Source organism: Euprymna scolopes, chromosome 3 (genome assembly GCF_053919585.1).
Source record: "Euprymna scolopes isolate OS-2025 chromosome 3, ASM5391958v1, whole genome shotgun sequence".
NCBI classification, from domain to species: Eukaryota; Metazoa; Mollusca; class Cephalopoda; order Sepiida; family Sepiolidae; genus Euprymna; species Euprymna scolopes.
In genome coordinates, this window is record NC_136484.1 from 54,419,060 (window position 1) to 54,440,573 (window position 21,514).

General features: G+C 32.1%; 1 protein-coding gene across 1 annotated transcript in view; it reads right to left on the bottom strand.

The window, feature by feature from the left end:
- LOC145255518 (microcephalin-like) overlaps window positions 1-21,514 on the bottom strand; it is a 57,282-nt gene that overhangs the window by 20,272 nt on the left and 15,496 nt on the right. The window contains exons 2-7 of the mRNA XM_080113983.1: window positions 20,519-20,596; window positions 15,593-15,797; window positions 13,423-13,513; window positions 11,101-11,232; window positions 1,187-1,268; window positions 307-366 (exon numbers count right to left, since the gene is read on the bottom strand). Of these exons, the coding sequence (XP_079970109.1) occupies window positions 307-366; window positions 1,187-1,268; window positions 11,101-11,232; window positions 13,423-13,513; window positions 15,593-15,797; window positions 20,519-20,570 (622 nt within the window). The 5' untranslated portion in view covers window positions 20,571-20,596. The remainder of the gene's footprint in view (window positions 1-306; window positions 367-1,186; window positions 1,269-11,100; window positions 11,233-13,422; window positions 13,514-15,592; window positions 15,798-20,518; window positions 20,597-21,514) is intronic.

A 21,514-nucleotide genomic window follows, 5' to 3' on the forward strand; every position in this document is an offset into this window, starting at 1 on the left:
ATATATATATATCCATTTTGAATTTGGAAACAGATGAATCTCACAGGTAAGAAATTTATTTTTATAATATGAATAGACTAGCTAAATTAATTAATAGGAAACTAGATCTAATATCTGTAACATTTTTTCTTCTTAAGGGATGTGTTTGATCAACACTGCTGGGAGCCGTGATTTAATATACCGTTTTGTTTTTAAATCCTCGAAACAGTGTTTCATGGTAAACAACTGATGATCTCTTAAATAAACATTAATACTATAGTGAATTTGAGAGAGCAAGACTATATATATGTGCGTGTGATTATTTACCAAAAAGTTTTATCTTAATATCATCTGCATTTTCCTCAGCAAAGATAGGTCTTCTGGTTTCTGAAAAAAAAAAAAATAAATAAATGTAAAAAAATTTGAAAAAATATTATAGAAATAAATTTGTTTCACAATTCTGTCTTCACTTCTTCCTTCTTTTTACTTACTATAAATTACATGCAAATTTTAAAATTTTACAAAGGTTCACATTTTACAATGTTTATTTAACTAGTATAATTTTAAAAAGTACCGTTTAAATATTTTTTCTGATCTCTATACAATTTTGTGAAAACCATATCAGATAATGTGCCTTATGTCTTAGTTTAGACAAAAGAGCAAAACTCTGACATTTATCACAATCTGGATTCATTAATGTTGGATTCACAAGTAAAATATAAGTGTAATTAGTTAATTATTATATTTCAGACATTAATCCTCATGTTTAATCTATTATATTACAAGAATAAAGATTCTTAAAAATATCCTTATATTCAAAGTATTTTTTTTAATACTTTCATATCAAATTTTTTTTTTAAATGTACAAACTTCAAGACCTGAAACTCTGTGATGTTTGAAAATAAAAGTCTGATATAGACAAACCTAATTATTCTTTTGTTATTCCTTCAGAATGTTTGAATGTGAGAAAACAAGAGAAAACCACATTTCTTTATGATGACAAAAAACAATAGTATAAAATAAATGCTTAAAAAGAAGCTTCTTTTTTTTTTTTTTCTAATTGCTTCACAGAAAAAGTTATCACCAACATTTTGATTAAGAAAAAATAACTCAAACAAAAACAGCAAATTGCCCAAGAGGCAATCTTTTTTTTTTTTTTTTAATAACAAGGAGAAAAACAAATTAAATTGTAGGAAGACAGACTTACCCCCATTTTTACTCAATTCAAGCAATCTTGCTTTCATACTTGGAGGAGTTTTCAAATGAGGCACAGTTTCAAACGAACGTGGCTGATAATGGAAAAATAAATGGTAAGAAGCAGATGGTTTTCTAACAGAATTCTTAGCTTCAATGAAGACATTTCTTTAACAATCTTGGTTCAATTCAATAGATAGCAATTGCAAATTTCATGCAGTTTGTAGTGTTTCTCAAATCAATATTAATCATCATTAAGTCAAAGGGAGATTGGTTCAGAGAGAAAATGGATTTATATATTTTGAATATAAGCAATTGGAGCACAGGACATATATTTGGAACATAAGCCATTGTCTGACGGTAAATGTAGTAAAACTGAAAGAAAATCCTGAGCAGCTCTTAGAAAATTTCCAAACAATTCAACAAAGAAAACCTAAATACCTTTTAAAACTTTTGGGCACAAACCTGACACATTTAAAGTTAAAAGAAAAACACGACAAAACTACTAATCAAAAACGAACATCAATATCAAAAGTAAAACTGTGTGGGACATGGTAAAAAAATATGAGCAAAAGACAATACACCACTGAAATACCTAATACAAGAACCATAAACAGGAGGGAAATTTCCTGACAGAAACCCAAATAAGACTTCTCGTCTAAAACTATCAACAATGACTTTTAAAAAGAAATCATAGAAAAAGAACAGTTCAATTTCCAAACGCAAATTCCTCAAGACTACACAACTAATTAACTAGATGATTCTATGGCTAAAACCCATAGCACAGCCATCAGTCCTAATGAAAGCCATTAAGAATTCCTGAGAAAGCTTTGAAAACATCAATCTATCTATCTACAAAGTAATCAAAAAAGTTTTGTCAGTTTTTTAAAATTAAAATAGAAAATGCTTCACAGTATATAAACTTAGTTTTTAAAGATCACTATCTGCATCCAGCGCCTTCTGCGAACGTGTCCCCAGCTGTTCAATCCCCTTGCGGTAGAACATAGGGTTTGGGACACAAAGAAGTCCATGAGGGCTTTGTGCTAATTTACTTCATTGGTGAAAAATCTACCATGAAGATGATTATCCAGAGAGTGAAAGAGATGGTAATCAGATAGCACAAGGTCAGGTGAATAAGGTGGATGACATAAAATCCCCCACCAGTTTTCAGACATTTACCGTCAAACAATGGCTTACTTCATCCGATATGTTTTGGGTATACTTTCTTTTGCTGATGATAATGTAGTATGTGCAACAAGGTCTTCAATTTCATCATTTGAATCTGGGGTCAATTTCTAATGGCATGGCTGCTTGAATTTTTCTCCAGTTAGCTTTTTTGAGGTTCCAATATGATGTTTGTACTTTGATTTGAAGTGTAACATTCTTAACCAGTTTTAAAAGAAAAAGAAATCAATACAATAAATTTAGTCACACATACACACATAATAATTGAACCTATTTCATTCTCTAACCCTCATTTAGCAAGTGTCCAGTCTGCTATCTATACAATTAAATCCTCTCACCAAGTACATGTAAATGAAATATTATTGGCATTCTTCCCTCCCAACCCCCAAAAATGTAAGGAATTTAAAAAAAAAGTGGCAAAAAATATATATAAAAAAAAGAGAAAATAAGTTTATTAGCAGAACAAAGATGTAGGAAGTTGTTCACCACCGCATACAAATGGAACTAAAACAATATTGTTAATCAAGGTGTAGCAGTAAACAGGAACAAAAGTACCAAACAATAGAAGCCAATATGTTTAGAGTTAGTTTACAAGCAGTTTTACAAGTGGCAACGAGTTTTGCGACATTTTATGACAGTTTACGGATATTTTTGGGTTGCGACAGTTGCAAGTTTAACACAGTGGAAGTCGTCGCTCAGAGCAGATCGAGATGAGCTGACATCAAGTGACAACAAAGAAGCCTTGACAGGCCACGTAGATGTGAACCCCAACGTTCAGAGGGCTGTTTCCCATCATGGTGTCACACACGCACTCAGAGTCCGACTGACATTCACAGAATGTGTTTTCTACATTTTCTTTTGAGTTATTTAATTTATTTTGTTTTATACCTATAAACTTGTGTGCAACCCCTCGGCAGCTGCCAATAAAAGAGACAGTGACTCTACCAAAAGAGAAGACTAAGGAGAAGAAGACCAGAGTAAAAGCATTGGAGTCTACCTTTTTTTTGTTATGCAGGGCAGTATGTGTCTCACATAAGTATGCCATGTTTGCTTATTCCACCCCTTCTCATTATAAATGCTGGACAGACAAATTTTTAAACAGACAATAGTAGTCACATCTACAAAATGAAGCAACCAAATCAGGAACAACCAACAACTGTAGAAATTTAAAGTGCATATAAATGCTATGAACTCCAAAAAATTAACAGTATCAGTTCCAGAGAATAAACTTGCTTAGGCAAACACAACTTAAAAAAAAAATGTTCCGAGAAAGCTTGAAACTAAATAGGACAGGTAAATATTGAATTTTCAAACTCCTTATATGTCAACAAGAATAACAGATTGTCAACAAAGTCAAAAGCAAACGAAGAAAGACTCAGACTTATTATTTTCATCATGCATAAATTGGATTTCCAGAAAAAAGTTTTGCATCTGTTCAATCTAAGCCTTACCAGAAAAGAATTAACAGAGAAACAGAATAATGAATAGACTCACACTAAAAAATTTATTTTTAAGAAAAGCATTGCAAAATCTCAAGAGTAAGGGAACTCACATTATGTAACGGATAAAAATATATTAACCACGTTTTTTGTTCTATAGTCTGCAAAACTTATTTTAAGTTTTGCTGGTTTGTGAAGTTTTAATTTCAATTGTAATTCCTTCAAATTCTTGTTTAATGTGTTTGTCGGAGTAGGTTGTATAATTTTTTTCTTTCATTGGGTTTTGTTTGATTGTTAGTATTCTCTTCAGATGTTTTCTTGTTTGTCTTTTTCAGTATTTTGAGATCGGACTAGTGATCTTTATCACCTTTGTTTCTTTTAGATTGATGGTTTTTAGAGATTTTTATGTGGTTATCATGCATGTTAACATCTAATTGCTTTGCTCTTAAATTAGGCTCAGTTTGGTTTACTTCTGTTCAGTACATTGCTTTTTTTTTTGTTTTTAATTTTCTTAAAATCTTGGCCATTCATTTGATTTTAAATTTACAAGTTTTTAATATTTATTAGTTTGAATGTTGTTTCGTTTATTTTCTGTACTACACTTGCATACGATTCGGTTCACATTCTTTTTATTGTTTTGGGAAAAGTAACATTTTTGGTACATTTTATATAGTAAACAATAAAAAAAATAAGTGACTATATATATATATATATATATATAGTGACAATAAAAATAATAAGTGACTATGTATATATGTATGTGTAAAACTGTCTCTACAAAGCTACTGTCAATTTTTTATCTACAAACTTGAAACTTTATATATATATATATATATATATATATATATAGGGGATTTGAACCTGCGGCACAAATTCGATTTAGTTTTTAGCCAGTAAAAATAGTTGCTAAGGGTGTCACAATTGAAAATTTGGAACTTGACAGGCATAATTCTATTTAAAGTGCTCCTATACACATGTGCAAGCACACATACGTTAAACTGCATTAAGATATAAAGTTTTGATATCCATCTGTCCTTAGGTCATATAGATACCGCTGGAGAGCTAAACGTTTTGGCTTTGATTCTAGCTGATGGCACCCAAGTCATATAATTTTTAACTCAACTTTTGAAATCACTATTATACATTGGGTACAATATAATAATCAAGAGAAAATTGGCTCTATAATAATAAGTATAAAATTTGCATCAATTAAAATATATTTAAGTGTATCTTACGACTGGGCAATGCTGGGCAGTCTGCTAGTATGTATACATATACAAATTACTATTAAATAAATAAGTAACATCTTACATTTAATCAATTTATTTGAAATAAAAGGTTGTATATTTCTAAAAGTATGTTGGTTTATGTATATTTATGTCATTTTTGTGAAAAAATATGTGGGTTGATGTTCAATAGTTTAATCTGAGATTGTTCCCAACCTTGGTTCTCAGCTTCATATTTTCCCATGGTTTAAAAATATAATACAAATAATTAATCTAAATATTAATATGATAGCGTGCGAGTTCTTTTGTGTTATGCTTACATCATTTTTCTTCTGAGTGACTGTCGTTTAATTTTTATGACTTTCTATTTCTTGTAATATATAATTTTACCAATAATTCTTCATAAGTTTTTGTTTCGGTTATAGCTGAAGGAACCCCTGTTACATACCAAAAGTAAGGGAGAAAATTGAGAAAAACAATGTAAACAGTATGCTATATTTAAATTTTTTTATTTCCTCTAAACCTCTTACTTAGTCATTTGTAAACGTTGCATCAGCCGGCACCATGGCAAAATACCAAAAGCTTGATTACTCTGTGAGACAAGCTATTGTGAAGCTACACAAGGAAAAACACACCATTAGATAGATTTCAGAGAAAGTGAAACGTTCCAAGAGTGTTGTAGGCAGGGTTATTAAATCCTACAATGATACTGGCAAAATAGTGCTTTTAAAACCGGTAGACCCTACAAAACTTGGGCAAGAGAAGACCGAATAATGCAGTGTATGTCATTAAAGAACCGTTTTAAGTCTTGCACAGAAATTAAAAGGGTTATGAATAGTAGCTCATGTGTTAATGTGTCAAGACAGACTGTTTCTAGACGACTGCAAGAAATAGGGCTGTTTAATCAAACCCCAGGAAAGAAACCACTTGTTAGTTTGAAGAATAAGAAGAAGAGATCAGAGTTAGCAAACAGGTATTTAATTTGGACATATGAAAATTGGGCAAAAGTATTTTTCAGTGATGAAAGCAAGTTTAATTTATTTGGAAATGATGGAAAAAATGTAAAGAAACGTATTGGTGAAAGATTAAGTGCAAAGTGTACTAAGAAAACTGTCAAGTTCGGAGGCAGAAGCGTCATGGTATTTTGAATGTTTTCTAGCCAAGGTACAACGCCTCTTGTCCAGTTACAAACTTGTGTAAATGCACATATCTATAAAAACATTGTTCAAGATGTGCCAATCATACAGAATTCAGGTTCTGATAAGGCTACCTTTATGCAACATAATGCCCCATGTCACAAAGCAAAGGTGGTAATGAGTTACCTTAGTAAGCAAGATTTTGAAATTATGGATTGACCACCACAAAGTCCTGACTTAAATCCAATAGAAAATCTTTGGAAGACCTTAGGAGTGAAAGTTATGGAAAGAAATCCTACTAACACTAATTAGTATAGAGGATTGTCAAGAACTGATTCGTTCTTGTAGTCGAAGATGTGCAGCTGTCATTGAGAGCACGGGCTCATTTACTAAATATTGATTTCACATGCATTTTTATTGTTTTTTGGCTGTTTACATTGTTTTTCTCAATTTTGTCCCTTACTTTTGGACGTTCCTATTTTGAAAATAAATAAATGTTATAATTCTTTTTCTATCCTTTGTAAATGATTCAAATTTTAGTATGTTATTATGGATAATAACGACTACCAGTTGTAAAAATTTCAGCTTTTCACAGTTGTTATTTCTAACAAATATTGTGTTTTAAAATTCTGTCCCTTAGTTTTGGATGCTACTGTACATATATACATACATACTTTCTTTTCTTTTATTTTCTTTATAAGCTCTGGCTTCAGTTTCAATTCAAGCTGATACACCCAAGTCATACGGATATGTTATTTTTGAAATCACAACTTTATAATATACTAGCGAGGGGTACCCGGTGTTGCCCGGGTGTTTGTAGGGGTGTGTGATGTTAAATAAAAAAGAAACCGGGGGTAGGATCGAAGCCGAACCCCTGAGGCGAAGTTTGAAAATAAAATCGGCCAGACAGAAGTGAAAGATGTTTGAAAGTCGTCGAGCGTTACGACGATGACGATGTAAGCATTGTTATAAGCAAAGTAAGAAAAGAAAACAACGTTTTAATTAAGCGGGGGGGAGGGGGGGGAATAACGTAAGGCAAAAGAACGATTAAAACAGAAAAACGAACGAACATTACGTGAAAAATGGCTTAAATAATACAGGGTTCAATATTTAAATTTAAAAAAAATCGAAAAAAAAAAAAAAAAACATCTCACACCACGATTCGAACCCAAAACGTTTAGATAATGAACCAAAGCCTTAACTACCTGCGCTAAAGCGGCGTATATAAAGTTTGTTTGGTTTATCGACTATTTAAAGTAAATCAGATCACGACGTCATCACGTCATCTGACGCATGCGTTGTTGACCCTTCTCCCTGTCGAAAATTGTCGATTTCGGGGTGAAAAAGTTAACGTTTTTCTCGTTTTCTGTCTAGACATCTCTATGTTTGCGTCTCTCTCTCATTCTCTCTCTCTCTCTCTCTCTCACTTCGTCTGTCTTACTCTAAAGACTGGAAAATGGTGTCTGGCTGTTTTTATTTTTAAAAAAAACTTTGATCATTAATATTTTTTGTAAGCGTATTTTTTTTTTTTACTTCACATGTTTGGCTTGGCTTTATTTTTCGTTTAACTATCGTATCTAACTATTTTAAATGTGGTAATAACTTTGGTAACATTGCCATAGCGTAGAAGTTCATAGTTTAGCTTTAATTAATTTTTTTTTACCGATAACAACATTTTTAAATTGTAAATTAAGACCGCCATTAGAGCTTGCTGACGTCAAGATCACGTGACATGACTCAGCGGGTTTTAAATACAAGTTGACCCAAAATAAACGGCTGCATGTATACTTTATGTAGAAGAGTTGACGCCCGTATTTTTGGGGGCAGTTATAAATCAATTTAAAAATATGTAATGTTTAACATTAAAATGTCACTTTTGGGGGGGGGGCTGCAGAAAATCGATCAATTGACGCACTTCTGATGATCACTTTGGGCCAATTTTTCGATATTTGTCGTCCGGAAGGTGGGGCTTTCATATGAGCCCAAGTTTGTGAATTTTTGTTCTGTCAGTCGAAAGTTTTTAGCAGACACACAAACATACATACATACAAACATTTTCGCTTTTATATATATAGATAAGAATCGATAGAAATTTGATTATAATATATATGAAATCTGCATAAATTAAAATATCATTAAACCATATTTTATGACTGGGCTATGCCGGGTGTCTCTGTTAGCTTAGATAAATACTTTTTCAGTTTTAAAAGAGCTACAATAATATCAGGGTGTTTTCATTTATGCTGAACATCCACAGAATGCGAACATCAGCATATTACATATGAAAGAGTCCACTGTGGAATTTTCACAGTTACAGATTTTGGGGCTCTGAAAATCCAAGAGCAATTCATCAAAAGCAGTTGCATCCCATGAAGTAAAATAGGCCCAGATTATGGTTCCAATAATGTGGGGCAGTGGCACATATGGTGAGAGACACTATGGAGCTTCTCAGGCAATGCTTTGGCAACAACATTATTTCTCGCTATGGCAATGTCAAACACCACCACATTCCCCAGACTTGTCTAGCCCCAACTTTTTCTTGTAGGTATATTTTAAAGAAAGAGTATGTTAACAAACCCCAAGCCCTACAAGAATTGAAAGAAAATATCAGGAACGAACTAAAGGAGTTAAATTGCAATCCAGAGATTCAGCAATCTGTCATGAATAATATTTTGGAAAGAGCACAAATATGCAAAGTTGAAAATGGGCAACATTTAAAAGACATTATTTTTCATAAATAAAGATTGTTTGAATTTTGCATTTTTAATATTAATATTTCCCAATTTTTAGTCAGATTGTGTTAAACTTACAGAAAGATATTATCAAAAATAAAGAATCAGTGACTTTTGGACACCTTGTACATCAAAACTTTTTCTGCATGTTTGTTTTTCTTTTAATTAAGTTTAATTTTAAATAAGCACAAAAAACTAGATATTGAACACAATTTAAGCAAAATTCTCAACTTTTTATTTTAATTAGATTCTGTGAAAAAAATTTTTTTTAACCCTTCTTGAAAACTTATTTGAATATTAACATATTGATTTCTATAGCAACAAGTAAACATGAACTTTTTATAGGGAGAGAAAAAATTCCATTAAAAGGGATACATTTTGAAATATACAAGAGGGTTTAGCATTTACGCTTCAAATTCTACACTGGTCTCCCCACTTTTAAAATTAAAATGTTTTCTATGAACGCACTACAAAAATAAGATTAAGCAAAACATATCTCCATGAATAATACATTTTAAAAAAGATTTAAATTATTTTATTGGTATTTTTAAAAGTTAAAATAATAAATTTGTGGAAGTCATTTGTCATTTTATAAAAACCCAATGTCGACAAGTAGTTTGTTTTTTGGGTTTTTTTTACATTTCCAGTATCCAATTTGTTTTTATCAGTTTATTTTTTTAACATTTGTCTGCACAAGTTCACTATATGTGTCTGCGTATGTTCACTGTACAGGCTATGATTGTCTACTCATTGTGCTGCTCTAAAATTTGTACTTAATTCTGAGTCGTAGTGTTAAATCTGTGAACTCAATGCTGCAACAGGTTTTATTTTGAGTCATGTCACAACAATACTCATTTTCTTCTACTGAACAACAGCCTTAAAAATTAGGACAATCGTCTATCTGGCTCAGCAAATAACAAACTCCAACTGACATCTTCTGCTGGAACATACACACTCAATAAAAATAAAAACAAGTGAAGCATGCATGGTCTCCCATGAGTGCATAGTGAACAAGGCATAAAAAAATGACTAAGTTCAGCATTTGTCCCCCCCCCACCCATTTAGCCCCAAAAGCCCCAGGGGACATCAAATCCTGGTGAAAATGAACAAACAGTGCAGTTTTAGGCATTAACATATATAAATTTGAGTTCTGCACCATGCAAAACAAGAAATGACTGTCCATCGTTGCCCCCCCCCACCCCACCATTTAGCCCCAAAAGTCCAAGGCCTTAACATATTTAAATTCAGCACCATGCAAAAAAAAAAAACTAATAAAGAGCAAATATCTGTGTGTGTGTGTGTTTGTATATCTAGGTGAAAGTAAAAAACTACAAAACAAAGACCCACAAAGTATATTCTTGATTGGCATTACCCTGGATGAATAATATCTAAATTTTAGAAAAAACATTCATTCGGCCAGGTTTCAACAGGAAGAGTCAGTTTTTCAATGTTATGTGCTAATCCGGAAAGAAAATGCTGACTCATTCCTAGATAACTCTATTATAGATTATATACACAAGAGTTGTCTGTGTGTATCGCCAGTTAGAGAGGAATGAGCTGGGAAGAGGAGTAATTTGTATGACTTCAAAGATGTTCATTAGTTAAAACTTCAACTAATTTACCCATGTAACATAATTCTTCTGGCAAAATAAAATACATGCAATCACTGCAACACATTTTATCTGAAGGTTGCATGTGTACTTATATCTGAAAGTTCAGCACCATCAACTGCTAAATAGACATAAAAAATTTTTTAATAAGCACAAAAGTGTCAATTTTAGCGATTTTAACCTGAAACACACCCCTAGAGGGACAACCGGAGTTCTCCCGGAAAATCCGTTCAGTTACTTTTTTACTCATATCATGTTTAATGTTTGTGCAAAATTAGAAAAAATTCCAAGGCGTAGTTATTGAGAAAAGTGCGGACAGACAAACGGACAAGGGTGAATTTACACGTCCATCCTCCTTTTGTCGGGGGGACCAACAAATGAAAAAAAAATGGGTTTTTTATCTCTGATAAAAAGTTATAAAAACAAAATACACACAAACTTATAGATAAATCAATTTCCTTTCATTTGATGTATGGCTTGACAGGATCTTATTGGTTTATAGTGATTTTATAAGTGTTTTAGTGATGTTTTACAAGCAGTGAGCATTGCTACTTGTATATTGACTTACAATAAAAGAAAAAAAAAATAAAGATACTTACTGTCAAGGGTTCACTAATGCAGGAATTTTGTTTAGCTTTATTTTTCTCTGCCCGTTTTCTTTTACGATCGCATCTCTTTGAAATATCTTCAAACTCTTCATTTAAATCTTTCGGCTGCATTGATCGGAATTTCTAATAAAAGAATAAAGAAAAAATTCAACTCCGTAATCTATTATACAAGGTGCCTTCAATAAGTTTCCAGACTTTTTTTTTTTTTTGGATGCGCACTTCTATTAATACTATACGCATGAAACTCTAGTCCCCTTCAAAGTAATCTCCACTGGCTGCAATGAACTTATTGTACTGTTCCAACAACTTCTGGAAGGCCCCCGTATAAGTCCTCTTGTGTGAGCATGTTAATGATCCTCTTTCATCTCCTCAATTGTCTCATAATGACAGCCTCTATTTTCCTTGAGCGTAGGAAATAACCAAAAGTGACGGAGAGCAAGGTCTGTGCTATAGGGAGGGTGAGGAACTGTCTTGATGCCCATCTTGGTCAAATAGTTTATTGAAAGGATGGAGTTAAGGACTGTACACTTAGGACAAACTTCGTACAAATCTTTCACATCTTCAGTTCCTCATGAATAATTTTGTGTACAGTTTCCATACTGACATCAAACTGTGCACTTATTGTCTCTATAGACACACAACAGTCTTTATCCATGAAATTCTTTATTTAGCCAATCAACTCAGGTGTTCTGACTTCCTTAATCCTCCCACACCTCTCATCATCCCTCACATACTCCCTGCCTTCCTTGAATCTCTTATTCCACTCAGAAACTGATGCTCGATTCATGCAAGATGGTCCAAAAGCACTCTGAAGCATTCCATGTTTCTGTGACATTTTTCCAAGTTAAAAACAGAATTTTATTACATATCATTCTTCTAAAGTGTCCTCGCATTTAGATTGCATTTTTGAAATTCACCAGCTGTAATAATCAGGCTTTAGTAGGGTGTATTCCAATCCTGCTGTAGCTGTTCATTTGAACATGACATAATGAAAATTGGTCAGTCATTTCATAAGATGTATAGCAATTAAATACTGAATTTTCAAGAGCTTATGACAATTTTAAATGCCTATACAAAAAAAATCTGGAAACTTATTGAAGGCACCTCATATAAAGAGCAAACCTCTCTGTGTGTGTGTGTGTGTGTGTGTGTGTGTGTGTGTGTGTGTGTGTGTGCGTTTGTATATCTAGGCAAAAGTAAAAAACTACAAAACAAAGACCCACAAAATATATTCTTGATTGGCATTACCCTGGATGAATAATATTTAAATTTTAGAAAAAACATTCATTCGGCCAGGTTTCAATAGGAGGAGTCAGTTTTTCAATGTTATGTGCTAATCCGGAAAGAAAATGCTGACTCATTCCTAGAGAAATCTATTATAGATTATATACACGAGAGTTGTTGTCTGTGTGTATCGCCAGTTAGAGAGGAATGAGCTGGGAAGAGGAGTAATTTGTATGACTTCAAAGATGTTCATTAGTTAAAACTTCAACTAATTTACCCATGTAACATAATTCTCCTGGCAAAATAAAATACATGCAATCACTGCGACACATTTTATCTGAAGGTTGCATGTGTATTTGTATCTGAAAGTTGCATGCACACGTTTTTCTGTTTCGGAATTTTTGAGTTAAGGATTAATAATTTCTTTTATATCCGCAAGGTCTAGTGGATAAAATACTTGGTAAAATTCAGTTGGAAAGTTTAATCCTTCCCCAGAGTGGGGCAACACTCAAAATACAATTGCAAATTACTTAGGATTTCTACTCAGTCATGGCTGATAGAACGAGGGCATGCTACTCCTGTGGATTAAATAATTCTACTAGAAATTTCATATAGATTCCTGAGTTTAACAGAAAGATTCACGAATATGACAAGATACACCGGAAGAAGGTTGGAGATTACATTGCCTGAAACAATACCCAAGATGAGCAGCACTGTAGTCAGAATAATCCAAATATTATGGACATGTTTATTTAATAAATTGCATGTGCACATTTTTAAAATGCCTTCATTATAAAAGTAAATTCCTCTGTCGGTTATAAAAATATTACTAATTATTATTGTTGATTTATACGTAAGACTTTTTCCCCAAATTCATTTTCATATATTCACCTTATGTCTCATATCGCGACAATAACCGACACGGTCACATCCATTTTTATTTCAAAAGTTGTACATTCACATGTTTCTACTTCTCAGTTGCATGGACATCCGTGTGTATGCAACTATTTGAAATTTACAAATGAAAAAACAAAGAGGATAAAGAATTAATAAAAAAAAGAAATTAAATATACAAGAACTTGATTTTACCCGTCTTTTTACAGGAAAAAGTCTATCATCTTTTTCTGGCGAGTCAACCGAAAATGATTTCTCATTAATGTGCTCCAAAGTCTTCTTACAACTATAAAAACAAATTTGAGAGAATAAAAAAAAATTAAATCACCAAACAGTTTTGACATTGTAATAATATTAGATTGGTGCAAAAATGTCATTTTTTTTTTATCAGATATATTTGTTTGTCCATTTCTCTTTTACTTTCTCCCAAATTCAATCCTTTAAAAATAAAAGAATTATTATTTTTATGTCCATTTTAGCATCACCCTTTTTAACTATTTTCTCACTTCAACTCTTTAAAGAATGTTTATGTTTTTATTTGTAATAATTATATATTCAGAGTGACACAGCTGATGGTTATAACTAGGGCTATGACAACAGTATATTCTTTTCATTATTTTGACTCTCGAGTATGTATCCGTTGATATCTTATATGCTTTTTTATACAGAGGGATGTGGTTCTCGATTGATAAACTGTCTGTGTGGGATATATACTTGAGAGTCAAAAAAATGATGATAATATGCTGTTGTCATGGCCCTAGTTATAACTGCTATGCGTTATTACAGATGAACTGGGGAAAGTGAAAGTTTTTCTTTCGTGTAAAACAAGTTTTAAAAATTTAATACCCCCCCCCTCCCATACTTTTTTTACATATGGAAATGAATTTCACCAATTCTTTTTACAAAATTCTTCAATTAGATTAAGAAAACAGTGGGTGTGGGTTGATCAGGTCAACTGTCTTTACAATTAGCTTTAAATGGTGTAAGATTAAAAACAAGAAATAAAAGAAAAGATGACTTTGTCATTAACAGGTAAAAAAGAACATCACTGAAAGATTTGCGGTGTGCATTGCAATGTACTGATTTTATGAAAACAAAAAAAAAAATATCGACTTGCAACCTTGGAACACATGAATAAGATTTTACTGCTTCCTTTTACATTTTTAGGCATCTTTAATACAAGATGGGTAGTTCGCAGCATCTCTGCATGAGGATTTGCTAAGAATTTTAAAGTCAAAAATCACTTTCAAGTCAACAGTTTAAAAGCTGCTGAATTTCTTTTGAATTTCAATGGGTTACAAAGTTATTCATTATTTTTTTGTCAACAATTAACAAACTTGTTTACAAAAAAATAGAAATGCATTCCGGTGAATTTGTTTTTAAAATATTTATTATAAGATTTTTAAAAAGTTAATTTTAGTACTTCATGATATTGCATTTTTGATTTCTATAAATAAGCAAATTAAAAATGTGCAAGTCACGTAGATGTGAGAAACACACAAAAAATGATTACACAATTGTTTTATAACATAGATTAATATAATTTTGAATAGTTTGTCTTTGATGCAAGGAGTCCGATCATGTTTTTAAGTTTCTTTTTTGGGATTGGTTAGTTGTGTAATGACATATCAATCATTTTCAGGTTATTTAATGCCAAATCCAGTACTTTCGGAAAACGTTTTATGCTTCAAGTTTTTATATCTTCATGGAATTTGGTTTGGTTGTTTTACGATATGATCAATCCTTTTCAGATTATTTAATGCCAAATTCATTCATTTTGGAAAAAGTTTTTAAGCTTAATGTTCTTTATATCTTCAACTATTTAGTTAGTGTTTGGTTTGATTAATATGTAAAAAATAATTGTTTTTTGTTTTGGACTTTGCAGAACATGATTGAGTTTCACAAAGGGAAAGAAAAAAAAAACAATAACATGAATACTTGGTGCATTTTTGGCCAGAAAGCCAGGATCTTCAGACAGCTTGATATGGTAGCACCAGATGCCCTAACAGGTATTACCACTCTGGGCCAAAATGGACCTGGGAGCAATGGTAACTGAGGGGCAACTCCACATTCCCACAACCTCCAAATTGAGTCTTACCATTATCTTATAAGGTCATACCCAGGATCTCTTGTTTTTTGAAGAGGGGGGGGGGCGGATTTTAACAAATAGTTGTAAGAAATCAAACCGTAGTCATGGCTCATTAGAGGCACAGTTTTCCAAACACTAACATTTTCCTTTTATTTTGTTACTTTAAAAAAAAAATTACACAACTTAAAGATCTACATTTATGTTTGATAAACATTATTTGAAATCTTATTCACAAGATACATAAATATCTAGAAAGATAAAGAAAGAAATCCTTACCCATCAACCCAAAGAACAGAAACTAAAGGAATGTCAAGTTTCTTTGCCCGTTGCCATGTTCGGCTAGTTCCATCTTTAAATACAACATGAGTTACATTCATATTCAACTTGTCATGGACTTCTGCTCCAAGCTTCCGAAGTTCCTCGGCAATCACTTTGCTTCGATTTTCATTTTGAGAACGGACTTCTACATAGGCACAGACACCTGAACAACAGTACAAAATAGATTTTTTATTTGTAGATTTATCAATAACTATGTGTAATGGTATAGTCAGGTCACAATATGCATCATGATGCACTGTATTTATCATAATATACACAATAGAAGACAAATAAAAAAATAAATTCATTCCGTTAATATATTTTTATGACAGTAAAAAACAGTAGAAATAAAAAAAAAAAAAAGAAAAAAAAGAGGAACATCTGCATGCTTACTAGAAAAGAAAGAACAATGTACACAGAAGTATTAGTGATTATATTTGAAAATTTTTGTCTTTTTTAGTCATTGATTTTTTTTATGTTTAAATTGTTCATGTTGGTATAATTTTATGGAAATATAATTTTCTGGAAGGCTAACATGCATAACTTTTTGGATATAAAAAAAAAATAGTCACTTTTTAAAGAACATATACATTATACAGGATGTTCCAAAGTCTTGACCACATTTCAAGTCCTCATAACTGCTTAACTATGAATGGTAGTAAGAGGAAAGTTGGTACCATTTTAAAGTTAAAAACATTAAGTTTTTTTGTAAAACTATTGATTTGTTTTCATTTCTTTTCAGATCCAGTAATGGTGTTCACTTAACCAGAAAAGGTGTTTTGCGTGCTTGAATTTGCAAAACTTGAATCATGGATACTTGTTTAACATTCATTTCGGAAAAAAAATTTAAAAAAAAAAAAAAAAAATTGGAAAACAGCCACCAGAAAGGAAGTCCACAGTGAGATAGTATCGTAAATTCATGGCGGATGGGTGCTTATGCCCAGCTATGAAAACAGGACAGATAACAGAAGCTGTTGTTGCAACCATTGACAACATTATGCTGGGACGCATTTGGCAAGAATTGGACAATCGGTTTGATGTGTGTCATGTGATCAATGGTGAACATCTTTGAACATTTTATGATAAATTTGAGATTACAACCTTTCTGAATATACCAGTTCTCAAGATATTAAATGTCAAATTGTGCCTAAGACTATTGGAACACCTTGTATATATTCTTTTAGCTAACCCGAATAAAGCATATTAACAATGAAGTATAAGCAGTTACATTGTGATAGGAGTCAAATGTGTTGGGGGAAAGGGGCAAACTGGGTAAAGAGTTGGGCAAATTATTAAAGGTCTTTTAACAAAACAAATATTAGATAGAAGAAGAGATTGGTTTTGTGTAAAAGAAACATTTGTATGAATCTCCAAATAATATTCAGCATGTGAACATTTTATATTTTTGTGATAAATTGTTGAATAAATAAAAAAAAGTTGTTTTTTATGTATATTTCCTAATTTTAAAATGTGCTATAAATGGGACAATTTAAAAAAATAGAACAGTATTATTTATAATGTAAATCTCATCGGTCTGTTTAAATGTATGTATGTATGTATGTATGTATGCCTGGCTAAAACTTCTGACAGAGACGACAAATTTTCACGACATCAGTATCGTTTTGAAGCTCGACCCTTCGGACGACAAATATCGAAAAATTGGTTATAAACATCAATTCCTTCACCCTCAACTAGGCACTTTTCTACAAAGAGGGGTTGCTTTTTTCACCAATATTTTCAAAAGTCATCCCCTCTTTTCAATTGACTAGCCTTAATCTAAACCTTTGCCGATTTCGGTTTGGCGATGGATGCAATAGAAAAGACGTCAGTTTTTTTTCACATTCTTTTCCTCCTTCGCGGTATGAGTTTGAGCCTGCCTGCCTATCACCACTTTTTTTTTTTTGCTCAAAACACATCTCTAAGCACCAGGGCAACACCGGAACACGAAGGCTAGTGCTTAAATAATTTGTACTTCTTTTAATAAAAATACAGATTTTTGAACCGAGGAAAAACTTTTCTTGAACAGTTTAAGAGATTTTTTCTTCCACAGAAATTTTAAATTATGTATTTAAAAAACTAGTATTTGTTTTTTCCTTCAACTTCAAGAAAATGTGATTGCACGTGATTTAACATTTCAAAGATTCATTTTAAAGAGAAATTTATTTTACTTTTAATTTTTTACTGAAATCCCAATTGATTTTGACCCTTAAAGTATTTTATTTTTATTACAGGCGGATGTACCTGGCGTTGCCCAGTATTAAATGTAATGTTAAATTTCTTGAAAAGTAAAAAAAATAAAAAAGAGAAACAAAGACATGCGCATATGAGTATTATGTTTTTTCTAAACTGTTCACTTTTTGTAAGTAAAAAAAAAAAGAAGATATATATATTTATATATATATATATATATATATAAATTTTATTTATACAAACATTAATGGCTACATATGTGCATACATGTTTCTGTAATCACCCACGTTGGGGGATTACGTCTTCAGGCCAAGAATTACCGTCGAAAGCCGAAATAGTTATCATTGGCTCACTGTCTTCAAGTTTTGATTTCAATTTCAGCCTAAGTATATATATATACTTAGGCTGAAATTGAAATCAAAACTTGAAGACAGTGAGCCAATGATAACTATTAGGCCACCTTACCACAATCTGAAAAGTGTTTTCAAACTTACTTATTCTTAACATAATTAAACTGTTATATGAATGATGTGCGCATGTGCAGTCATGAAAGAGTTAACACAGATAAAAATCTAATGACTCCTAAGTACCAATTTCAAGTTTGTAAATCAAAAATTTGTTGAACATATAGGTTGAGAGTTGTTCTCTCTCACACACACACACATTCTCACTTTTATAGATATAGATTTTATTTTCAATTTTCTAAATTTATAAGAAATTAAGATACTTTTTGGCAGACCGTTTTGAATGCAAAAAACAAAATTTACTGGGAAAAGAGCTGATGATTGTGAAAAGCTCCATATTAATATTTTGTTAAGATCAATGGTTAGTGAAAGAATAACACGGATGCAGATATCAAAGTGAACAGTATATTTTTGTTAAAACGTAATACATAAATAACCTGAGTGATGAGAGTGCTTGCTCTAACCCACCCATTTGTGGTTCTCCATTCACTCAGAGCTGATAGATGTATTTATTAGTTGTAAACTATAGCAAAAGGGTGGTCGGAAAAAAATCAGCAGACATCAGTCATAGAAAGTGTAATCTACACCCAATGGAAATAATAATAAGGGAGCAGTCAGTGAGTAATGACTGACCAAAGAAAAAGAAATAATAAGGATGGAGTCTGACCTTTTTCTTAGCCTGGCAGGGTGTGAAAACTAAAGATTGTTGCTAAGGAAAAATAGGATGTTGGGTGGGAGCAGGGGGGGGGGGTGTATAGAAAAAAGATGTCCTACATTTTTCGAAAAATGGGATGGAAGGAGTGTTGTATTGTTGGTCTCTGGGTATCTAATTATGGGAGATTGTGAATGTTTGCGAATAGAAAAAAGAAAAATCATTTTTAAGCAATTAGTAGGAATTTGTAAACCTTACAAAAAATCTTGCAAGTTTGAAATATTGTTGAGTTATCTCCCTTGTTTGTTGACCGTTTTTAAGCAAGACAGTCTCTTCTGTTACACATAAAATTTGATTTTCTTTTTTAAAAAATAAAACTACTTGATCATCTTACATGGTTTTTGGAATACAATATTTTCATTTATATGAAAGTGAAATAAATATAAATATATATATATATATATATATATATTTCATCAAAATTGAAACAAAAAATTAAAAGAAAAGTGAAATAAATATCAACAGTGCATACATCATACAGATGTTTATTTTTGGGGTTTTTTTTATTAATATTGGGAAATTCTGAACTTATTTTGTTCTCTGGCTCACATCACATCTACACACAAACATATCTATCTACTATTATATAAAAAGGAAGTTCGTTCCATATGGACTTAGAAACGGCTGGGCAAATTTTTTTTTTTAATTTCATATGAACGTACTTGATGTGTTTGGGAGTGCTCTTATGTGGCTTTTGTATTGGAATGTGTCTGATAAATATCAAAAATTGATAATCAAAAAAATTCAATTAAAGAAATCCGATTTTTACCAAAGTTAACATTTTTATACAACCTAAGATTACAAGTGCATTTCAGAAGTTTTATTACCACACAATCAGAAAGGCCCAGCCTATAAAATCAACTATAGATTCTTTAATAAGACAGGAGCACGTTAGAAATGAAGGTTTCTTTTTAGAGCACAATTGAACTATGATCCTTGACTTTGTAACTTTAACTTAAGTGATTACGTAAAAATAATTTTCTTAAATCAACAGTTGATTCTTTGATAAACCGGGTGCATTCGTAATGAATATTTCTGTCTAGAACACAATTGAATCAAGATACTTGACTTTTGCATTTTAAACTTTAAGCGAAGCCATTATTTACAGATAATTTTATAAAATTAACAGTAGATTCTCTATAGTGCAATGTGGACTACAATGTATTATGGACTAAGTCATTGCCGGGAAGTTTTCTCTCCATACACTATAGGGGTGGGGGCTATCTAGAGGAGGCAATCAATCAATTAGACTAAAAAAAATGGGTGATACAACTGATTTCAAAGACAATAAAAGTATGGGAGAGTGAAACATTTGTTGATTCTCATTCAATCCCGGACAATATCGAGTTTCACTGCTAGTATATATATATATATTACTTAACAGACACCAGCTACATTTGCAGCATCTGCAATGATCCAGGATAGGCTTGCATAATCACAGCAGATGCTACAATTTGCCAACTGAGGTGTAGAACACCATTGTCTCCAGAGGCAGACAGACATGTCAACAATACTTACCTTGAAGAACTTTGCTGCTCTCTTTGGTGGTTGGGGCTGAGAAAACTTCCATGCTTCTTGCACATCTAAGGATTCAATCTGGAAATCATTACAGGAGAAAAAAAAAAGGCAACTTGTGAACATAACGTTTTTAAAATGGTTTAAAAAGCTTTATCAACTTTTGACATTTTATTTGCTCATCTAAATATATAAAAGGCAAAATATGTGTGACCATTTTGTGTATGTCTCGCAAAGGCTTCTTTCACACACGCTCCTGGGGTCGTTACGATCTCTTACAACTGTTTATATAGGTCCTATATAATAATATCTAGGATTTAGGAAAGCGCGTAGCGTATAGATTTATTTACATCAACTTTTACAAAATTATTGCTATTTTGGCTTCTCGCGTGTTGATTGGGCTTTTTCGTATAAAAAGTGAAACTAATTCAAAGTGAACAACGTTCTCGGCATCGCGCCGGAAAACGTCCAGAAGCAATCAGCTTTGATCAATATGGGGACAAAGTTCTCTTATATCAGACAGTTGCTAATTCAGTCTGGAAAATGAGGAGCTGGTTTCCTCCTCCCCAACATATGTTGGGGAAAAAACCAGTCAAACCCAATCTGTTCTATTTGCCCTCAATAATTAGGCCAAATAGAAGCAGCAGAGTTAACTTTTATTGCTGCCACCTGTCAATAGTTAAATAAACAAATTCAAACATGTTCCTTTGTATGTCGTGGTGGCCCAGTGGTTAGCGTCGCATGTTTTTTTTTTTAACACTTTAATTTCCAACTTTGCCTCAAGGGTTCGATCCTCATACTCACCTACCAAAACTTTTTTTTTAATTTTTTAATTTAATCATTTTTATGTTCCTGTTTTTAAATTAATTTTTTGGTACTTGTGCATTTAACGAACCAGACGTAACTCAGTATTTGCTCGGCTTTGTCCGACGCATGACGTCAACAGCCGGATAAAACCGAGCGTTGCCGATTAAGCAGACGAGAATTTCGCTATCAATT